This window comes from Pinus tabuliformis, chromosome 2_2 (genome assembly GCF_031772625.1).
Source record: "Pinus tabuliformis cultivar Carrire ecotype Pingquan chromosome 2_2, CPIR1, whole genome shotgun sequence".
Lineage (NCBI taxonomy): Eukaryota > Viridiplantae > Streptophyta > Pinopsida > Pinales > Pinaceae > Pinus > Pinus tabuliformis.
The window spans coordinates 360104156-360126913 of record NC_142300.1 but is presented as its reverse complement, the minus strand read 5'-3'; the positions used below and the strand labels follow the sequence as shown (position 1 = coordinate 360126913).

The 22758-nt window shown below is 44.3% G+C and overlaps 1 protein-coding gene across 1 annotated transcript in view; it reads right to left on the bottom strand.

Annotated features, from left to right (window-relative positions):
• Positions 1–22758, bottom strand: part of LOC149192733 (uncharacterized) — a 515238-nt gene that overhangs the window by 212327 nt on the left and 280153 nt on the right. Inside the window, exons 5-6 of the mRNA XM_089406449.1 lie at positions 2160–2353; positions 1359–1402 (exon numbers count right to left, since the gene is read on the bottom strand). Of these exons, the coding sequence (XP_089262575.1) occupies positions 1359–1402; positions 2160–2353 (238 nt within the window). The remainder of the gene's footprint in view (positions 1–1358; positions 1403–2159; positions 2354–22758) is intronic.

The following is a 22758-nucleotide window of genomic DNA, read 5'->3' as shown; positions in this document are numbered from 1 at the left end:
GCGCTCCTGATATCGCTCCCCCTTCGGGAGTGATTTCAGGAGCATGCTGTCGACTAGCTCCCGAGCAGCACGCAAATTGGGAGTGGGTTTGTGGGCAGGGGGGTGCTCCCCTACAACTCTAGTAAGGTGTTCTGTCAAGTATTCTCCTTGGAATGCCACCTTAAGTGTAATTAATTGAGTTAGGCATAATAATAACCCCATTTTACGGGAATTATCCAAATGTAATGGAACGAGAAGCAAGTTGTGCAGAATCAATCTTGATGATGGAAGATGGCAAGTGAACTCCTCTAGACCCCATAAAACATCTACAAAGGCCCCTGGGCCCGTTGATGAAGTAAACCCGCACCTGACTTGTCTGCCTCCAACCCTGAAAGCCCATCCTAACCATGCCATAAGGAACATCACAATAAACTCAGAAAATTTTGTGGATTTTTCAAGTTAGTCCAAGAAAGGAACTTTATGAACACCCTATATTGAGTTGGTTATGCATAAACCCACTCTCATTTGTATTTCATCATTTCTCTCTGTAGCCCTCTATTCAACTTATCAAGAGGTGTTGGGAATGGTGTAATCCTCAAAGTTGACCTAGTTAGCTCAAATTGTGATGCATTTGGTTAAGCATTAACCAAATCACTCATTATAACAATAAGTTGTGGTTAAGGTCGACCTAGTCATCTTAATGTAGGCCCATAACCCCTCCTTGGGAAAAGATCCATACATACATCACAACACTCTCATATGTAAATCATCTTGTGATCTTGATCCTTCTTTAGCCCATGGGCATTATCTCTCTTATAAAATGTTTTATGCCCAAGAGCACTGTATCTTTGGCATACACTTGTGCTTGGGTTTATTTCCTTCACTTGTGCATGGGTTTATTTTTCTATAGTGCTCTTGTACATAGCTAATAAATCTCAATGATTTTCTCTTTTGGTGTGATTATCTTCAAGCCTTGTATTTCCCTAGTGTTATTTTATCCTTGTTTATCACAAGATATTGGGTTTGTCTTGGTTTCATTTAATTCTCCTACTATCATGTATGAATCTCAACAAGAACTCTGCTTGTAAGACGTTTGGACTCAAAGTACACAAATCTGTTGACCAAAGTACATGCTATTATGTGGAGAATGTAACAAATACACTGAAATTTTTTGGTGCCAATTTCCCTCATGGTATGTGCATATGACTGTAATCAAGTACACTTCAGTCTCATCCCCATATCTTAAACGAATGGAGAACATCTCCTTGACTTAAACCTAACCCTTACACTGCTACAATGTACAAAAAACAAAGCACATATGTCCTTATAATGATTAGAGATTAAATTTTATTGAAGAACATCAAGGAGTCGACCTCTACCTAAAGCATACAGCTGAAAAGCACGTCTCCAATCATCTTCACACCTACAAGCACTCCGATAGAATAGACTGATCAGTAATATATAAAGATGGTATTATCAGTATAACGCGATAAGCATTCACCACAAATTTAATTTAAAATAATGTATAATAAAATTATCTGGAGATAAACACAGACCACAATTTAAAGAATTTTATAAAAGCGATGTATGGATAGGTTCTCTCAAAACCTTATAAGCAATTTAAGTGGTTAGATCAATTCTTCTGCATGAAGAAACACAAAGAGAGAATGCATTGATAATGCATGGAAAATATGTTTTTGGGAGACATGATATAAAATAATTTTAGTGATGTCCAAGAGTGACCAAAAAAGGTAGGTCAATGGGACTCAAACAGTACTATCCATTATTGACCGTTGGAGTGCCTGAGCAACTACCAGAAGCTGAAATATAAAATGAAGCTAAACTACTGAATCAGAGCTATAGCCAAAAGCATAAGCATAGATACAACAGGATAAAGGGCTACTCATTAGCATGGGGGAGAATGGAAAGAATGGTCATTGAAAGTAATGTGTTGGACACCTACCAGAAGAGAACCGAAAAAGAAACCATGCAGGTTTCAGCTGAAGAAAATAATGTAAAAGGAAAAGAGAATTATCAGGCAGATATATTGCATTATTATGGAAGTGCATGGAAAATTAATAGAGATCTTCACCCCAAATTCTAGATGTGGTTCCTAAACAATAACTCATCTCACAAACACTGGATATGAATGGAAATTGACAAGAGTTTATAACAGTAACCTTATGTCCCAAAAGTTCTCAAAGGTCTTCCTGGGAAATGGAGGCCGATCACCAATCTGATAAGATTCTACAAATGTGCGACACTTGAACATGAAATCTTCTTCTGCAACTTCATTCACATATGATTTCCCATTTTTTAAAATACTGCCAAGAATTAAGGTGCAGTTAACCATGGCAATAGTCATCAACCCAACCTGCAGAGCCAAATAGTTGTAGATGTGTCAACCTCTAATAATCCATAAAATAAAAGTAATTTACTATACACTTATTTTGCGTACTGGATTATCCTGTAGCAGTTAGCTAGTAATGATTTTATTAAAAATGTTCTTTCTTAAATTCAGACCTTGGTAATCATAACCAACTTTCTATAATTTGATGGTTCTGGTGGCATCAAAACTAAATTAAACTCTCGTAGCTATGATTTTAATCCCTCTCTTTGATTTTATACCTCCCTCCAACTTACCCTGTCACATCAATAGTGCCAACCAGAGAGGACAAACAAATGGCTTCCAAACATACTCCAGCAAACAACCATATAAAACATAAAAGCATTAACAAGCAGTTTTTGCATTTAAATAGTGTGTTCCTGTTAAGTTTTGGTATGTTCTATGCTAAGAGCAATTTATTTCAATTTTTCCATTTAGCTCAATATCTATTCCAGATTAGCAATCACATCAGCGTCATAGTAAATTGCAGATAGAACATAAACATAAACATAAACATCAAAAGGCAAGCCAAGACAAGAGGACACAAGATGTGGCGCCAGCCAGGGACAAACCCCAATGTGGGGAAACCCTTGATCAATTCTTCTTATATGTTCTTCAAAAGTTCAGCAGAGAGAGAGATAGTACATATACATCAGAAGTCAACATTTTGACTTGTCATAATAAGAGCAGAGATCATCTCTAAGAAGATGACACATGAGGTAGCTTAACTGAACTCAGTTGAAGGCATGCTGCTTCAACTGATCCTCCAAGGTGACTCCATCACCATGTTGTACCTATCACTATGCTGCACCATGTTGTACCATCATACCATGTCCATCATCACTGAGCTGCACCATGTTGCACCATCTGCCCCATGCTGCACCATCACTGAGCTGTACCTCATCATGATGTACCCAACATGTTTCTCTTCATCATCATGCTGCACTATGCATCATACTACACTAAGCATCACTGTGCTGCACCACTGTCATTGTGCACTATGCTGCACTATTCCATCACTGTGCACTACGTTGCACCATCATACTGTTGTAATATATGTTGTACCCCATTACATCATGTTGCAGCATTCATCATCATGTTGTCTTCAAACTAAGACAGCAAGGTAGTCCTAGCTATGGTACATAGTAATGCTGAAGAGAATGTCTTCGAAACTTTACTGTCATCAAACCATGACAGACTGCAGACATATATATATATATATATATATATATATATATATCACAGGTATATAGGCAGATCCAAAAAATGTCCTTGTCTGAAGTCATACCTCCGAGAGATTGTATATAGGATTGTTGTAGATAGCATCCACAATGAATAGCCTTCCTACTACAGCTATCCTCCTGTACCTATGGCCCACACAACATAACTGCCCCACAGACCTGTGTTATCCTCTGTTGAAACTCTGCCCTCAAGCCAGCTCTCTGTCCATCTAACAACAGCTCAGATATCCTTCAATGAGCCCTAAAACAGTCCCCAAACTGCCTCACTGTCTTTGCCTCTTTGCTGTGTCTACAACAAAAAATTCTGCTCCATTGACCTAGTTCTCTTTCACCTACAACGAGCTCCTGTTGAGTGCTACACCACTGCCCTTCTTGTTAGGGCTTCTTCATGGGATAGCATTAGGGCAAGGGCTGTCCATGACAGCGTAGAGTATTAGGAACCCTTCCATAACAGCATATAGGATTAGGGCATTCCTTCCATGACTACGGTTTAGGTGGCATCTAGATGACTGCGTTTTAGGGCATCATCTCCATTTAGGGCATCATGTCCATTAGGGCAGCATTGTCTCTTAGGATCTTTCCTCCCACCAAAACCCAAGACAAGTGGAGAAAAAGAGATCACAAGAAATGTGTGTGCAAATGACTTTCAAAGCACCTCTATTTATACTAAAACGTTGAGCACAAGTGGGGGCAATTTGGTTGCTTGCCGACCTTGACGAATTGTCCCATAACACAAATAAATTCATATCTCCATGAATACTTGTCCGAATCGGATGATCTTTGGATCAATCCTACACCTCTCAACGAGAGGAATCCAAGAAAAATATCAGCTGCCATAAATAAGATGACCCACATGGAGTTTGGCCCTAGTTGCCAATTTTAACACTCCCTCTCAACTAGGGAGAACTCCATCTGCTAATCCATCTATCAGACTGTACTATTTCTGCCATCAGTGCCCTGCACTGCTATGCTCTGCTCTGTTGAACCATGAAGAAGAAGAATTGGTCGAGAATGTCTCATACCATTCTCTACTGACCCAAAGTCAGTTCCAAACAAAGATAGTGTATCATATGACTCTTACTGATCCGAAATCAATTCCAAAAAAGAGTGAGTTGTATCACACTTACTGACCCGAAGTCAGTTCCAAAAGAGAGTGTCTCAAACCACTCATACTGACCCGAAATCAGTTTCATTGATTCCAGATCAATACCATCCTAAGATAGGCAGTACGGTAGATACACGATGCGTCCATTGGTACGACTATGCTCCCTATCCTCATTTCCCTACTCATTGGCTAGATGAGAGGTACTTCCCATGAGTCCTGGACTGCATGGGTAAGATGTCTCAGTAGGAGAAGGATGAACCACTCATCCTGCCTACATGTCGCCATGTGGTATCCCAGGGGAATGCTGAACCACTCACCCTGTACACAGCAAATCACTAGGGGAAGGTTGAACGACTCACCCTATGATTTTGTGTCTCGGTGAGAGAAGTATGAACCACTCATCCTGCCTACCTAGCAGACCACTAGGGGAAGGTTGAACCGCTCACCCTATGGTTGCTCATCGCTCCACGATGTACCCCCATGCCCCCCGGAGCTCCCAGAGCTAAATGTCCATCTCATACTGGACCTTCAGGAGAGAGTCTTTCCATGACTCCTAGTCATTCTCGGAAAGTCACAAATTTGACCTTTCCCAAGGGCTTCATCTGAATATTGGCGACCTGCGCATCAGTTCCAATACGTAGGAACCTCCTTGTTCCTTGTTGTACCATATCCCAAATAAAATGGTACCTGATTTCTATATGCTGGGAGCGATCATAGAACATGGGATTCCTCAACAATCAAATCCCCCTCAGGTTGTCACAAAAGATCACGATGGTATCCAGCACGTGTCCAAATAGCTCTTTGAAGAGCTTCCACAACTAGACAGCTTCATAGGAGGCCATACTCTTAGTTATGTATTCGGCCTCAGTGGTGCTCAAAACAACCGTCTTCTGCTTCCTGCTCATCCAGGATATCGAAGAAGAACCCAAAGAGAACCAGCACCCTGAAGTACTCTTAGGATCCTCCACACTACCTGCCCAGTCAGCATCAGAATAAACATGCAGCTTCACATCTTCGGCAGTGTATCTCAACCCATGAGAGATTGTGCCCCGAAGATATCTCTGTAATATTCCTAATTAGCCCCAGATAATTGGAATATTTGATTTTGCCAAATTTTGCTTTCTATAGTTATTTTGTAAATAAAAAAGTGAGAAATGGGGACATAATTCACTTTTAAAATAAAAGTCACTTCCTAGTAGCACAACGTTGTGACTTAAAGGGAGAGCCAAGGGGGACCAAAAGGGGGATGCAGATATGGAGCCCATGCAGACACATGGAGGGACTGCGCAGGAGGGGAGGAACACATGGCAAAAGGGGGAATCACGCAGGAGAAGGTGAGCATTGGGATTGAGAGAGGCAAAAGCTATAAAAGAGAGAGGAGCCCCCTCATTTTGATCATACGGTTATGTCCATTTGTGATAGTCATTTTGGCTTAGAGCACGCTGGCTATTTAGCTAGTCTGCAGCACTGTTTAGTGCATTGAGTGTCTCTGTTCGGAGATCTCACCCTTAGCCCTGGGGGACTTCGAGTGCTTGCTCGGGTAAGGTATTTTCGTTGGCATTTCAGCAGCAGTATCTTCAGCATTTCAGCAGTGGTTTTATCAGTGTTCTGGAGGACTGCGCAGCACTGGGAGGGGGACATTCTTTTTGGGAGCAGTCTGGATTGAGGGTTTGTGGAGGATTTGAGCCGAGGGATTGAGCAAGAGATCAGCTCTTGCATATTGGAGGAGTTTGGTAGAGTTTTGGGCTGATTTTCAGAGGGTTCTATTCAGTGGCAACGCAGAGCAGTGAGGAATTGCGCAGAACCCCAAGTGGGTGATTTTCGGGGTTCGGCCATTCCAGGAAAGCTTTCTGGGTTTTTCTGGGTTTCTTGAGTAGAGTCCGATTCCAGAGTTTCAACCTTTTCTGAGGAGGGGAGCAGCCCCAAATCCTCATTTGATTTCTACCAGCAGCAGCAGCATAGCAGTTTCCCAGCAGCTTAGACGTAGATCCGAGAGGGCCATTCCTTCGCTATTCTGAGTGTATTTCTTCACTTGCCTAGTGCAAGTAGAGGTGCCATCTTCCTGATCACCTCCTGTACTCATTTTATTACTCAGTATAATAAAATGGCTTACCATTCTCTCTGCATTTCTTGTGTATCTACTTATGGTTTATTTGATATATATCGTATCATTGTTATTTTTATCTCTTTGAGCATTCTTGGCTATTATACCACTTGTGTGTTTCTATTATACTCTTAGACAGACTCTGGAAAGGGCCAGGTAGCCTTTGGGTCTCGTCCTCTTTTTAGAGGCGACATATCTGGTAAATGCCCTCCCAATCCATCTCTGGTTGGAGTTTGCTTGTGTTTGAGGTATATTCCTGATAAGGGATATTACAGTGGTATCAGAGCATAGATCTGGCTCAGCCTGTGGAGCTACCAATCTATGAAACCGAGGGAAAAACCCTATATCTGTTACAGAGGTCGGAGATACAAAGACGTTGGGCGTAAGTTGGAGAATACCTACCGAGAGGGAGACTGTGTTCTGGTGGTGGACGCAGAACAGGAGGGGCTTGTGGTGGACGCAGAACAGAGGGAGCCGATGGTGGAGGCAGAGCAAGAGGCTCCAATGGCAGATGATGACGGGAAGAGATTTGCGGATATGCTCCTCAAATCAGTGCAGGAACTGTCGAGGCAGATTGAGGTGATGGGGCAGAGATTCATGGCAGTAGAGGCCCGACAACGTGAGAGCCCACAGGTTTTCAAGGTTGGTGAGGGATTGGGTGCATCCCACCATTTTCCAGAGCAGCGCGACACTACACAGCAGGTGGCCTCACATGCCCCTACACACTCTACCATGCCCACTTTCTTAGGAGCAGACACGGGGGTCATAGCCTAGCAGGAGGCAGAGCCTGGACACATGGGTGATTATTTTGCAGAGTACCAGGCCTATGGGCAGGAGTTCAGGGAAGCCCTCTCATTCCGTGATTTGTTCAGCTCCAGTGGGATAGTAGACCTCGCGACCATCACAGAGGGTACAGACATTATCATGATGGTGACACCCACCGTGCAACGAGTAGATTCCACTTGCCTACGTTTGATGGCTCATCAAACAATTCGGCAAGGTCTTGGGTGGAGAAGCTGGACATTTATTTCCAGCTTAACCAGATGTCGGAGACAGAGGCCATCAAGGTGGCGACATTGCATTTGGATGGTGAGGCCCAGGATTGGTGGTTTCATGGGATGGTTACACTAGGACACTCCATGGTGACGACATATGCCGAGTTCACCAGGAGATTGATGGAGCGATTTGATCGAAGGGATCCAGAGTAGCATTTTGTTGAGCTGACAAGGCTCAAACAGACAGGGAGCCCAGAGACCTACATTGTAGATTTCTTGAGGGTCTCAGTGATGGTGCCAGATCTATCCACGGCACGGAGGATCTATATGTATGTTGAGGGGTTAGCAGAGCCACTTCGGGGTCTAGTCAGATCCGCTAGACCGACCACCCTTCAGGATGCTATCAGCAGGAACCTACACGATGTCTTACCCAGGACCCGAACACCTTACCCCCAGAGACAGACTTTCCAGTCTAAGGGGAAGGATGTGAGGATTCCACCTCCAAAAGGGAATCCAGGACGAGTGCAGATTGACGATGATGTCAAGAGGGAGCTGAAGAAGAAGCGGTGTGCTTCACATGTCAGGAGCCATGGGCACCAGGACATAAATGTGTTGCTGGCAAGGCACATTTCATTGAGGTTTTCTCCAAGAGCAGTGGAGAAGAGGATGACGAGGATAGTGTGGAGGCAGGAGATAGCCATGATGGACAGGGACCTTTGCCACCTCCACCTCCAGCAGCAGGTGGTGCATCTTTTGCACCCACCGGAGGGGCCCTTGCCGCATTGCGAGGAGTTCCCAAGTATCTGACGCTACGCGTACGAGGGACGGTACGTGGCCAGCGAGTGATAGTTTTGGTTGACAGTGGAGCGACCCACAACTTCATCGATGCACAAATGGTTGAGCGGAGAGGCATATAGACAGAGAGCTTCGATGGGTTTTCAGTCTTGGTCCCAGGAGATCAGACCATGACGTGTGCTCGATATGTTCCAGAGCTTTTAGTGACGATGGGCACCTACACATTGACTGACCACTTTTTCGTGGTCGATATTCCAGACACCAACATGATATTGGGTGTTCAATGGCTCATCACTCTAGGGAAGGTCACGACGGATTGGAAAACCCTAGAGATGGAGTGGGATGATGAGAAGACAGGGAGGCATGAGAAGATATGGGGACAACACACATCTGCCTTAGACTGTTTCGGCTCATTGGATGGAGGCAGTCTTCCGGAAGGGAGACATAGAGTGGGCAGTAGAGCTGCATGCATCGGAGGCAGGGACTACAGGGCAGACAGCACACCCGGGGATACAATCCATCCTTGACCAGTATGCCATAGTATTTGGGGAGATTCCACTGGGTCAACCACCAGACTGGGGGTTTGAGCACACTATTGAGCTTGAGCAGGGCATACAGGCAGTGATTACTACCCCCTATAGGCATCCCAAGGCCTATCGGGACGAGATAGAGCGGGCCATTCAAGAGTTACTAGCTCTTGGGCACATCCGACCGAGCACGATTCGTTTTGCTTCTTCTGTGGTGCTGGTGAAGAAGAAGGACGGTACATTGAGGATGTGCATTGACTACAGGGCCCTGAATAAGATGACACTAAAGAACATGTACCCCATACCCAGGATCGATGAGTTGATGGATGAGTTGAGAGGAGCACGGTTCTTCTCAAAGATTGATTTGAAATCAGGGTACCATCAGATTCGTGTGAGGGAGCAAGACATTCCCAAGACCGCCTTCAGATGTCACTATGGGCACTTTGAGTTTTTGGTGATGCCCTTTGGGCTAACCAACGCCCCAGCTACATTCCAGTCTTGCATGAATCACATCTTCCGTAGTCACTTGAGGAAGTTTGTGTTGGTGTTCTTTGATGATATACTCATTTACAGCAGGACGTGGGAGGAGCATCTCCAGCATATTAAGACAGTATTACGCATCTTGGAGGAGCAGCAGTTCTATGCCAAGCTCTCCAAATGTGAGTTCGGGTTGACAGAGATGTTATAATTGGGACACATCATTGGAGTGGACGGAGTGAGGGTCCACGAGGAGAAGATTAGGGCCATCAGAGATTGGCCGGAGCCGAGAAACGTGACGGAACTTCGAGGATTCATTGGCATTTGTACTTACTACCGGAAGTTCGTCAAAGGTTTCTCACAGCTTGTTGCACCCCTGACAGATTTGACGAGGAAGGGGGCATTCAGTTGGTCGGATACAGCGCAGCGAGCCTTTGACAGGCTCAAGGAGGTTATGAGCAGCTACCCAGTGCTTGCATTGCCAGATTTTACGCAGCCATTTGTTTTGGAGTGTGATGCGTCGGGAGAGGGGATCGACACAGTATTGACGCAGGGAGGTCACCCTATAGCCTTTAAGAGCCGGAAGCTCCTTCCACACGAGAGGTTGTATTCTATATACGACAAGGAGATGCTGGCCATCATGCATGCATTGGCTAAATACCAGCAGTATTTGGTGGGGAACAGGTTCAGGGTGAGGACTAATCACAACAGCCTCAAGTTCTTTTTGGAGCAGAAGCAGTTGCAGGAGAGGCAGCAGAAGTGGATCAGTAAGATCCAAGCATATGACTTTGACATTGAATATGTCAAGGGTAAGAACAACGTGGTAGCAGATGCCCTTTCACGTAGACCAGCCACATTGTATCTTATGAGCTTGGATACAGACTGGAGGGCTCGACTCTTAGTAGAGTAATCCAAGTACAGGTTTGCATGTAAGATTCTGGACGGGCAGGTGGCAGATGATAGGTTCAGGGTGATTGATGAGATCATCTATTACAGGGATCGAATCTTCTTGACTGAGGGGTGTCAGCTCAAGAAGAAGATACTCCAGGCATCACATGATTCACCATTGGCACGCCATCAGGGGTTTACCAAAACCTACAAGGCCATTAGAGAGAGGTTCTCCTAGAAGGGCCTCAAGGAGGACGTACTCCGGCATATTAGGGAGTGTGATGTTTGCCAGTGGAACAAGGGAGAGATGAGCCATCCCGCGGGTTTATTGCAGTCGCTACCCATTCCGGAGGGGAAATGGGAGAGCATTTCGATGGACTTCATCACAGGATTGCCCACGGTAGAGGGCAAGGATTGTATCTTTGTTGTCGTTGACTGTTAAGTTATGGTATGTTCTATGCTTATAACAATTTACTTCTTTTTCTTATTATATTCCACTGATTAGCAATCACATGTACATAAAGTAAAGTGCAGATAGAACATTAAACGATCGACAGAAAACAAGCCAAGACAAGAGACACAAGATGTGGCGGCTAGCCAGGGACAAACCCCACAATGTGTGGGGAAACCCTTTGATCAAATCTTCTTTTATCTTCAATAATTCAGCAGAGAGAAATAGTACAATAAATCTTATTCATATCAGCAGTAGCAAACCCTAGATCAGTAGCATCAACATTAGCAGCTTCATTATCAAACTAGGGCAGACCATATCTCACAAACCGACAGTCGGATTGACTTCATTCCACCACCAAAAGTTTCGGCTTCCCGAGGAGGTTCAGATGAACCTACAGCGCAGTTCAGATGAGGAGATCTTCTAGGCCATGCAAGTCAATCTTTACTTCTACAGTTGCAACTTCAGTTTCAGCAGTTTCCGGCTTCAAACTAGGGTAGTCGATATCTTGCAAACCGTTCGTCGGATTGACTTCATTCCACCACCAAAAGTTGCGGCTTTCAAAGGAGGTTCAGATGAACCTACAACGCAGTTCCAAAGAGGAGATCTTCTAGGCCACGCAAGTCTTTACTTCTGCAGTTGCAGCTTCAAATTCAACAGCTTCCGGCTTCACATGTGTGAGAGAGAGAGACCCATTTCAGCGCAGTAGAGAAGAGACCCATATCTGTGCATTAGAGAGAGAGAGATGTGATGAGATGAATGAGTCTAAATGAGGAAAAGTCCTCTTATATTTATACACAACGTTGGTGGGTGAATAGATGCGACTGTTGGGCTTCTGAGCCTACATGAGTTGTAGGTCGGCTTGATAATAATTCCATAATCAAAATAAATTCATATCTCCATGAATACTTATCGGAATTGGATGATCTTTATATCAATCCTACACCTCTCAACGAGAGGAATCTAATAAAAATATTATCAGCCATGAATAAGATGACTCACATGAAGTTTTGCCCTGGTTGCCAATTTTAACGCTCCCTCTCAACCATGGAGAACTTCATCTGCAATCTGTCTATCAGTCGTTACTATTCATCCATCAAATGCACTGCCCTGTACAGCCTGACCCTTGCCCTTCACTGCTCTATTCTGCTTGTTCTGCTTTGTCTTGTTCTGCCTGCACTGATCTGTACTGTTTTGCTCTATTCTGCTCTGCTCTTGCATTGTTTTGTTCTGCTCTGCTTTTGTCCGAATTATGAAGAAGAAGAAATGATCGAGGATGTATCATACTGACTCAAAGTCAGTCTCAGAGTATGTACCACTGGTCCCAGACCAGTCTCAACCAACCCAAAGTCAGCGTCATAGTGAGTACAACTCCAATGGTCCCAGACCAATATCATCCTCCACTGACTCAAAGTCAGTCTCAGAGTATGTACCACTGATCCCAGACCAGTCTCAACCGACCCGAAGTCAGCGTCATAGTATGGTACAACTCCTACCACTGGTCCCAGACCAGTATCATTGATCCCAGATCAATGGAGGTCATCCTAGCGTAGGGAGTACGGTAGTTACAACGATGCGTCCATCGGTACTACTATGGTCCCTAACTTCATTTCCCTGCTCATTGATCAGATGAGAGGTACTTTCCATGAGTCCGAGACTGCATGGGTAGGATGCCTCGACAGGAGAACTAATCAATCCTGTCCTCACAGGAGAACACATCAATCCTGCTACAATTGCCATGGAGAACACATCAATCCAGGCCTCACAGGAGAACACATCAATCTTGCTACAATTGCCGTGGAGAACACATCAATCCAGGCTGCCATGGAGAACACATCAATCCAGGCCTCACAGGAGAACTAATCATCCTGCTACACAGGAGAGCGAATCATCCTGTTCCACAAGAGAGCGAATCATCTTGTCCCACAAGAGAGCGAATCATCTTGTTCCAGTGTGCACCACCAGGGGAGGGTGAGTCACCCTATGGTCATATGTTGCTCCAGTAGGAACCGCAAGCCCTCAGAGCTCCCAGAGCTCAATGTATGTAACATGCAGGACCCTTGTACAAGGGTTTCTTGCCGACTCCAAGTCGTTTGGGAAAATCACAGATTAGATCTTTCCTCGGGGCTTTGACAAGGTGTATCAACCTGTACGTCATCTTAATGTGATGGAGCTTCCTTGCTCATCGACTTACCATATCCAAGATGATGTCTATCTGTTGGAGCAATTGACAAATACGGGATTCCTCAATAATCGAATCCCACCTCTGGTTGTTACAGAGAATCACAGTGGTATCCAATGTAAATCCAAACAGCTCACTGAAGAGCTTTCACAACCAGACTGCCTCACACGAGGTTATGCTAGAAACAATATATCCTGCTTCGGCGGTGCTCAAAGCCACCGACTTCTGCTTCCTGCTCATCCAGGATGTCGAAGCCGATCCCAAGGTGAAACAATACCCGGAAGTGCTCTTACGGTCCACCACACTGCCTGCCCAATCAACATCAGTATATCCAAGTAGTCTCACATCTCCGGCAGTGTATCTTAATCCATGAGAGATTGTGTCCTGAAGACATCTCAGAAGATTCCTGGCATCAATCCAGTGAGGCTCAACCAAATATGAGCTCACAATGCTAACTGCAAAACATATGTTCGGACGGAGGTTCACCAAGAACATCAATGCGAATGAGTTTTTGAAACTCAGAGGCATTTCCCAAGTCTGGTCCGACATCACTACCATATAACTTCTAAAAGTTAAGATCCTCGAGGTAGTCACAGGCTTGCAGTCCATCATACCGAATCTTTCCAATATATTTACCACATATTTTCCTTGAGATAGGAAAATTTCCCTTGGCTTCTACCACACTTCAAGTCCTTGGTCCTTCATTTCAAATTCAGAAGCCATCTCCCTCTTACATTTGTGAATGAGAGGGTTTGCACTTGTTAGAAAGAGGTCATCCACATGCAATACCAGTATGAGAGGCTTGTCATCTTCAACCTTAAAGTAAAGGTTAGGATCGGCTTCACTCCTAGTGAATCCCAACTTCATCAAGTAGCTATAGATCCTCTCATACCATGCTCGGGGTGCTTGCTTCAGCCCATAGAGAGCTTTCTTCAACCTGCATACATGAGATTTTCGATCATAAATCTCAAATCCTTCGGGTTGCTCCACGTAGACCTCTTCTTTGATCGAGCCATGCAAGAACGCAGCCTTGACATCCATCTGATGTAGGTTCCATCCTTGTGAAGCGGCAAGGGCTATGATCGAGCAGATGGTCGTATATCTGGCAACAGGTGCAAATATCTCATCATAGTCTATACCTCCCTTTTGGGAGAAACCTTGAGCAACAAAACGAGCCTTATACTTTTCGTGCTTCCATCTGCTGCATGCTTTATCTTGTAAAGCCATTTGGAAGTAACAACAGTCTTGTCCTGGGGTGTGGGAACTACTTCCCAAACATCATTCTTTATGATAGACTCATATTCTTCGGTTATAGCATCCTTCCATACTTGATGCTTGACGGCATCTAAGAATGACGAAGGCTCATTTTGTATGATCGTGCTCATCATGGTCAGGTATCCCTGATACCTGTTAAGTTTCTTACTTTGACGGAAGGTTCCTCAGGGTGCAGCATGTCCTTCAGCATCATCAAGTATCCCCTTAAGCCATGAAGGCCTCTTCCTAGAAGAGGAAGGCTCATATGGAGGAGGATCAATCGGATCCATGGGTTCTTCTACATCAGGCATTGATTCATCATCCTTTTCTTTCGGTTCCCTGGTGTTGGCTTCTTGAGAGCTCCTCAAAGTCGAAAGATTGTTCACCTTGCGGTGAACTTTTCTTTAGGAGTCTTGGAACCCAATGCTTGATGAGGGCATCAATTTTGTACATATACGACGGTGATTGTAGTTTCAGCCCATAGAAACATCAGAAGTCTTTGATCATGTAGCATGGCCCAGACAGCTTCCATCATCGTGCGGTTCTTCCTTCCCACCACACCATTCTGCTCAGGAGTATGTGGTGTAGCAGTCTCCCTCTTAATGCCAACCTCAGGTATGCCTGAGTGAACCAATTGTAATATATCAGAGGTCTTGCTTTGGCTTGAGGGGAATGGTCCCCTTTTGAGCTTTCCTTCAGCACATCCTGGACATACACCTTCATTCTCTATTCAGAATTCGGGCATCCCTATCACCATTTGTCTTACACCGAGTATAGCTTTATAATGAAGGGGGGAAAACCTCTAATGCCAAAGTTGGGACTGAAGAGATGTGTCATAAGACATGACACCTAGCAGACTTCCATCGACATGATATAATGAATCACTAAACCCAAGAGTAAAGGCATTTTTAACATTATTTTTCCATATACATACCTTGCCATCGCTGAAGGTTACCTTGTAGCCCCGAGATGGACACTAGGTTCTTTTTGAGGTCAGGTGCATTTAATACATCCTGGAATTTCTGGCCTTCTTGAATGCTTGTCCTCTTCCTTGATTCCCAGCTCTCCTCTTACCTTTGCTATTGAATTTGTCATTCCTTTGATTGCCATCAAAGGGATTTTGATCATCGTCTTAGAGTGAGTCCTTTCTATCAGGGCACTCCCTTGCATAGTGACTTGCTTTATCGCAAATGTAACATCGTCATTTTCTTCTAGCCTTAGGTCCAGCCTTTCCTTTTGATTTAGTCTCGGAATTATTTCTTTTCTTTGCATGAAAAGAAAAGGCAGCATGAGGACCTTTAGGCATGGGCATTTCTTACACTTCTTCCCTTGTTTCTTCTTGAATGCATGTAGCCATTAATTCCTCGAAACCAGGAATTACATTATAGTTCAGAAGAGTAGTCCAGTCTGTCGTAGATTTCCTTGGAGGTGTCTAGATCAGAGATGTAGGCCACCAAGCGCTTGTCGATAGAGTCCTGGATGATCTTCTTTGTTTTGACTTCTCCATTTTTCCATTTGTTCCAGGCAGCAGCAGATGCATTTGATGAAGGCTCAACAATATTGCCTCTTACATGGTCCAGCAATCCTTGATCTTCAAGGGTTAGATCGATAGACATCTTTCATCCGTGATAGTCAGCTTTCTCATGGAGCTTGTCTTCGGCAGGAAAGAGTGTTGCGAACCCCATAGTTCTTTTAGGATAGCCTTGCCAACCTTCTCTTCAATGATTGCTCTTGCTCTTGCTCGGGCTTTGTCTTCACCTCAGCTCTGATACCATGTTAAGTTATGGTATGTTCTATGCTTATAACAGTTTACTTCTTTTTCTTATTATATTCCACTAATTAGCAATCACATGTACATAAAGTAAAGTGCAGATAGAACATTAAACGATCGACAGAAAACAAGCCAAGACAAAAGACACAAGATGTGGCAGCTAGCCAGGGACAAACCCCACAATGTGTGGGGAAACCCTTTGATCAAATCTTCTTTTATCTTCAATAATTCAGCAGAGAGAAATAGTACAATAAATCTGATTCATATCAGCAGTAGCAAACCCTAGATCAGTAGCATCAGCATTAGTGGCTTCATTATCAAACTAGGGCAGACCATATCTCACAAACCGACAGTCGGATTGACTTCATTCCACCACCAAAAGTTTCAGCTTCCAGAGGAGGTTCAGATGAACCTACAGCGCAGTTCAGATGAGGAGATCTTCTAGACCACGCAAGTCAATCTTTACTTCTGCAGTTGCAGCTTCAGTTTCAGCAGTTTCCGGCTTCAAACTAGGGCAGTCGATATCTTGCAAACCATTCGTCGGATTGACTTCATTCCACCACCAAAAGTTGCGGCTTTCAAAGGAGGTTCAGATGAACCTACAGCGCAGTTCCAAAGAGGAGATCTTCTAGGCCATGCAAGTCAATCTTTACTTCTGCAGTTGCAGCTTCAAATTCAACAGCTTCTGGCTTCACATGTGTGAGAGAGAGAGACCCATTTCAGCGCAGTAGAGAAGAGACTCATATCTGCGCATTAGAGAGAGAGAGATGTGATGAGATGAGTGAGTCTAGATGAGGAAAAGTCCTATCATATTTATACACAACGTTGGTGGGTGAATAGATGCGACTGTTGGGTTTCTGAGCCTACATGAGTTGTAGGTCGGCTTGATAATAATTCCATAATCAAAATAAATTCATATCTCCATGAATACTTATCGGAATTGGATGATCTTTATATCAATCCTACACCTCTCGAGGAGAGGAATCTAATAAAAATATTATCAGCCATGAATAAGATGACCCACATGAAGTTTTGCCCTGGTTGCCAATTTTAACATTGACTGACTGACAAAGTACGCGCATTTTCTTGCCATATCCAGACACTACACAGTAGCACAGGTGGCCGAGCTGTTCTTCAAGGAGATCTTCAGGTTACATGGTCTTCCTAAGATCATCGTCAGTGACAGGGACAGCCGTTTCATGGGCGGGTTTTGGCAGGAGCTTTTCCGGTTGGTGGGGACAGAGTTGACTCCGAGTACCAGTTTTCACCCACAAACGGATGGGCAGACAAAGATAGTTAACAAGTGGCTGGAGGGCTACTTACGTAACTATGTCAGTGGGCAGCAGCGAGCATGGCTGAAGTGGTTGCATCTGGGGTAGTATTGCTACAATACTTCACATCACATATCCATTGGTATGTCACCATTCTATGCCTTATATGGGTATCATCCTTTATCTTTTGTTGACGTGATGTTTGGTGACAGCAGGGCTCCTAGAGCCAAGATTTGGATCCAAGAGAGTCAGGATATCCTCCAAGCTCTCAAGGATAACATGGCTACAGCGCAGAACCAACAGAAGATGTATGCCGATAGGGGTCGGGTAGAGAGGCAGTTCGAGGTGGGGGACATGGTCTACCTACGATTACAGCCATACCGACAGTTGTCACTGAAGCAGAAGGGGGATAAAAAGCTCAAGCCCCGCTTTTATGGGCCATACAGGGTGATACGCAGGATTGGACAGGTTGCATATGAGTTGGAGCTGCCCCAAGGCAGCAAGATTCATAACATTTTTCATGTATCATGCTTGAAAAAGGAATTGGGGCAGCAGGTAACAGTGACAGATGAGCTACCACCTATGGATGATGAGGGTCATTTGGTATTGCAGTCAGAGGCTATCATTGATACCAGGGAGAGGCAGCTGCGGAGCAGGACGGTCCGGGAATTCTTGGTGAGGTGGAAGAATTTGCCAGATGAGGATGCCACTTGGGAGAATGAGAAGATCTTACAGCATCCATCACTTCAATTGCTTGAGGACAAGCAACATTTTGCCGTGGGAGACTATAATATTCCTAATTAGCCCCAGCTAATTGGAATATTCGATTTTGCCAAATTTTGCCTTCTATAGTTATTTTGTAAATAAAAAAGTGAGAAATGGGGACATAATTCACTTTTAGAATAAAAGTCACTTCCTAGTAGCACAACGTTGTGACTTAAAAGGAGAGCCAACGGGGGCCAAAAGGGGGACGCAGAAATGGAGCCCACGCAGACACATGGAGGGACTGCACAGGAGGGGAGGAACATGTGGCAAAAGGGGGAATCACACAGGAGAAGGTGAGCATTAGGATTGAGAGAGGCAGAAGCTATGAAAGAGAGAGGAGCCCCTCATTTTGATCATTCGGTGATGTGCATTTGTGATAGTCGTTTTGGCTTAGAGCACGCTAGCTGTTTAGCGAGTCTGCAGCACTATTTAGTGCATTGAGTGTCTTCGTTTGGAGATCTCACCCTTAGCCCCAGGGGACTTCGAGTGCCTGCTTGGGTAAGGTATCTTCGTTGGCATTTCAGCAGCAATATCTTCAGCATTTCAGCAGTGGTTTTATTAGTGTTCTGGAGGACTGCGCAGCACTGGGAGGGGGACGCAGTTCTTTTTGGGAGCAGTCTGGATTGAGGGTTTGTGGAGGATTTGAGCCGAGGGATTGAGCAAGAGATCAGCTCTTGCATATTGGAGGAGTTTGGTAGAGTTCTGGGCTGAGTTTCGGAGGGTTCTATTCAGTGGCAGCATAGAGCAGTGAGGAACTACATAGAACCCCAAGGGGGTGATTTTCAGGGGTTGGCCATTCTAGGAAAGCTTTTTGCGTTTTTCTGGGTTTCTTGAGTAGAGTCCGATTCTAGAGTTTCAACCTTTTTTGAGGAGGGTAGCAGCCCCAAATCCTCATTTGATTTCTAGCAACAACAGCAGCATAGCAGTTTCCTAGCAGCTTGGACACAGATCAAAGAGGGCCATTCCTTCGCTATTCTGAGTGTATTTCTTCACTTGCCTAGTGCAAGTAGAGGTGCCATCTTCCTGATCACCTCTTGTACTCATTTTATTACTCAGTATAATAAAATGGCTTAGCATTCTCTCTACATTTCTTGTGTATCTGCTTATGGTTTATTTGATATATATCGTATCATTGTTATTTGTATCTCTTTGAGAATTCTTGGCTATTATACCACTTGTGTGTTTCTATTATACTCTTAGACAGAGTCTGCAAAGGGCCAGGTAGCCTCCAGGTCTCGTCCTCTTTCTAGAGGCAACATATCTAGTAAATGCCCTCCCAGTCCATCTCTGGTTGGAGTTTGCTTGTGTTTGAGGTATATTCCTGCTAAGGGATATTACAATCTCAAAATATTCTTGGCACCAATCCAATGAGGCTCAACATGCTAACTACAAAACACATATTTGGACGGGAGTTCACCAACAACATCAATGCTAGTATGATTTTATGAAACTCAGAGGCATTTCCCAAATCAGGTCCGGCATCATTACCACGTAACTTCTTAAATTTAAGCTCCATCAAGGTAGTCGAGGGCTTGCAGTTCGCCATTTCAAATTCGGAATTCAACTCCCTCTTAATTTTGCAAATGAGAGGGTCTGCACCTTTCAGAAAGAGGTCGTCCTCATAAGGTGCCAGTATGAGAGGTCTATCATCCACAATCTTCAAGCAATGGTTTGGATTGGCTTCACTCCTAGTGAATCTCAACTTCACCAGACAACTATCAATCCTCTCATATCAAGCTCGGGGTGCTTGCTTCAAGCCATAGAGGGTTACAACGGAGGGTGATCCAACTTTTTCCCAGGCTAGCACATGGGGAGTCACTGAGACCTTCGTCACATGGCGAGGCAAGTTGTCGCTCAGGATCAAGGCTAGTCATGGAGTGGTGGACTCGGCATTACAAAGTTGTCCTAGCAGGTTGGTCATACTGTTGATCGTGACAGATATAATGGTCGAGCGTTACTAGAGAGGAGGGTTCAATACAAGCATGTTGAGTAGTCGGGCATGACCGAGGTGTCACAATGACAGTAGGATAGGTTCCTTCTGCGACGAGCAGGGGATTCCGGCATAGCAAGATTGAGCAGTCTAGCTACCCTTGGAGGTGAGCTAGTTTCTATAGGGGAAGGCAATCTAGATCTTCTATTTGGTTTTAGCAACTCATTAATGGTATGGGGAACTTCATCGATGTGGCAGGGTTATCGGCAGGAGGAATTCAGGGGAAGCTTGGGCAGACGAGGGTTCAATCCCACCAGGATTGGATTGCATCTTTGGGAGTCCACCCCTGAAGTGCACAAGAGAAGTTTCATGAGGAGATGATTAGGATCTTATACTACCATGATGCTCTACTTAGTGGCGACATGCAGAAGACGTTGGGAGACTATGATGAGTTGGACAGCGTGTAATGTCCCTTCCCAAAAACATTTGTAACAGGTTTTAGTCTCCCACTATTTTGAATATCTTTTGGCGAATATGGAACCCATACATTTTTGACTTAGGGACTTAGGAGAAAAGAGGTTGAATTATATCACTAGTGGAAGGTGGGGGCCACCAATGTGGGGAAAAACACACTTGGGCAATTCGAACTACCTTGGAGGGGATGTTGAATGGCTAGGGAGAGGGGCCCACATGGGGAAGGAAGGCCCACAAAATTATAGGGAGGAGGAAATCCCCAACTCGAGCCATCATTTGTCTATCGAACTCATTTGTGTTGCTTGAGCTACTAGCTGGGTTACCAATTGTTTAGCATCGAGTTTTCCAAGCAGGAGGCTGAACCTTTCTTTGGGGGACTTTGAGTGCCACCCTAGGAAGGAAATTTGTACGACCTTGGATGAGAGCCGTGTGAAAATTTCTAACACGAAATTCTACTACAGTAACTGATTTATTTCTCCTATTTATTTTCCACAATAAGTTATTTACAAAGCCCTTCAATAAACATTAAAATAAATTCCACTGCAGTTATGACATAATAGCATAGAGAAAAATAACAGTGATATACAAGCACAAGAATCAATCACATCAACACAGTTATTTTTGGACAATTGTCTTCGGGAAAACCCAATATAGGAAAACTGGTGCAACAAATGAGGGTCTATTTATTAATCTTCAGCAACAATCTCTTTACAAGGAACGATTCTACAGAATATTAAGACACTTCTAAGAGAAACAGCTGAGACAATTTTCCTCCTCTAACCGGAGAAGTTCTGACACCCCGGAGACCCTCTGTACTTCTTTGCATCACTTCTGCATCACTTCTACATGAGGCCTGTGTGAGGACTGCGTCTCCAGTTGCGTTGTCTCTCTAATCTTCCCTTTGTGCTGTCTCTAGGATGCTTTGCGTCACCTCCTCCTCAGTCTCTAACTGATGTTGATGCCCTCCTCTTCCTTCACCTTGCAACTCTCCCTCTGAAATCGAACTTCTTCTCCTTGAGAATCGATTTCCCTCGGTTACTAAGTATTTGCCTGGTGTGTCTCCAAATGACTCTCAAGTCTTCTCTTATACTTTTCCTGTTGATGAATCAACGGCCGATATTAATTCCCTAATCAACGACTATGATTAAAACAGACTTGATCCTGGTCTCTTAGAAGCTTCTCACCCATATCTTTATTAATACCCATTAACATTTTAATTTTCTTAGGTTTAGACTTAGGAACCCCATTAAAAATATTAATTATTTTAATAACTCATCATCCGAGTGGAATTTCTCCAAACGATTTATGGCTCTTGGAGATCTCATGTATTCTAGCCCCTCCACAAAATTTTGAAGCTAGATCACATCTGATGCTACCCAAAATCAACACTCCCTCTTAGCGAGGAATGTGTTCTAGCAATGCTTCCCAATAGAAGCATCACACTGATCCATGACATCAGTCCTCTGCGTTGATGATGTTCAGCCTGCTGCCCCTCATCTACTGCGTTACTGCAACCTGTACTATTGTCCGTGACACTGCAACTATCACTACTACATCTGTACTGCAACTCCCTCTGAATACGCTGCATCATGTTGCCCATAGCACTGCCACTGTTAACTGCTGCACTGCAACTCCCTATACTATCCGCTTCTGCTACTGAAATGGATTCTTAACCATCCCCATCTTCTCCCTAAAATAAACAAACTTTATTCTTCCTAGAGCCTTGGTGAGAATGTCTGCCACTCGTTCTACTGTCGGGATGTACCTCAACTGTACTGCCTCCCGTTGGACACAGTCTAATAAAGTGACACCGATGTCAATCTGCTTCAACCAATCATGAAAAATTGGATTCTCAGAGAGCTTGATGCCACTCCGATTATCACACAAAATATTGGTCGCTTCCATCCTTCTCCTGAATAGATTCACAAGCAATTTCCTAAGCCATATGGCTTCACACGAAGCTGTGCTAGTTGCCATATACTCAACTTCAGTTGAGCTCGGAGCTACGGATTTATCTTTCCTACTACACCAGGAGGTCATTCCTGATCCAATGTTGAAACAATATCTAGTGGTACTTTTCCGATCTACTAAACTTCCAGCCCAATCTGCATCAGTGAACCCACTCAGCCTGATGTCATTGCCTTGGGTGTACATTAGTCCATG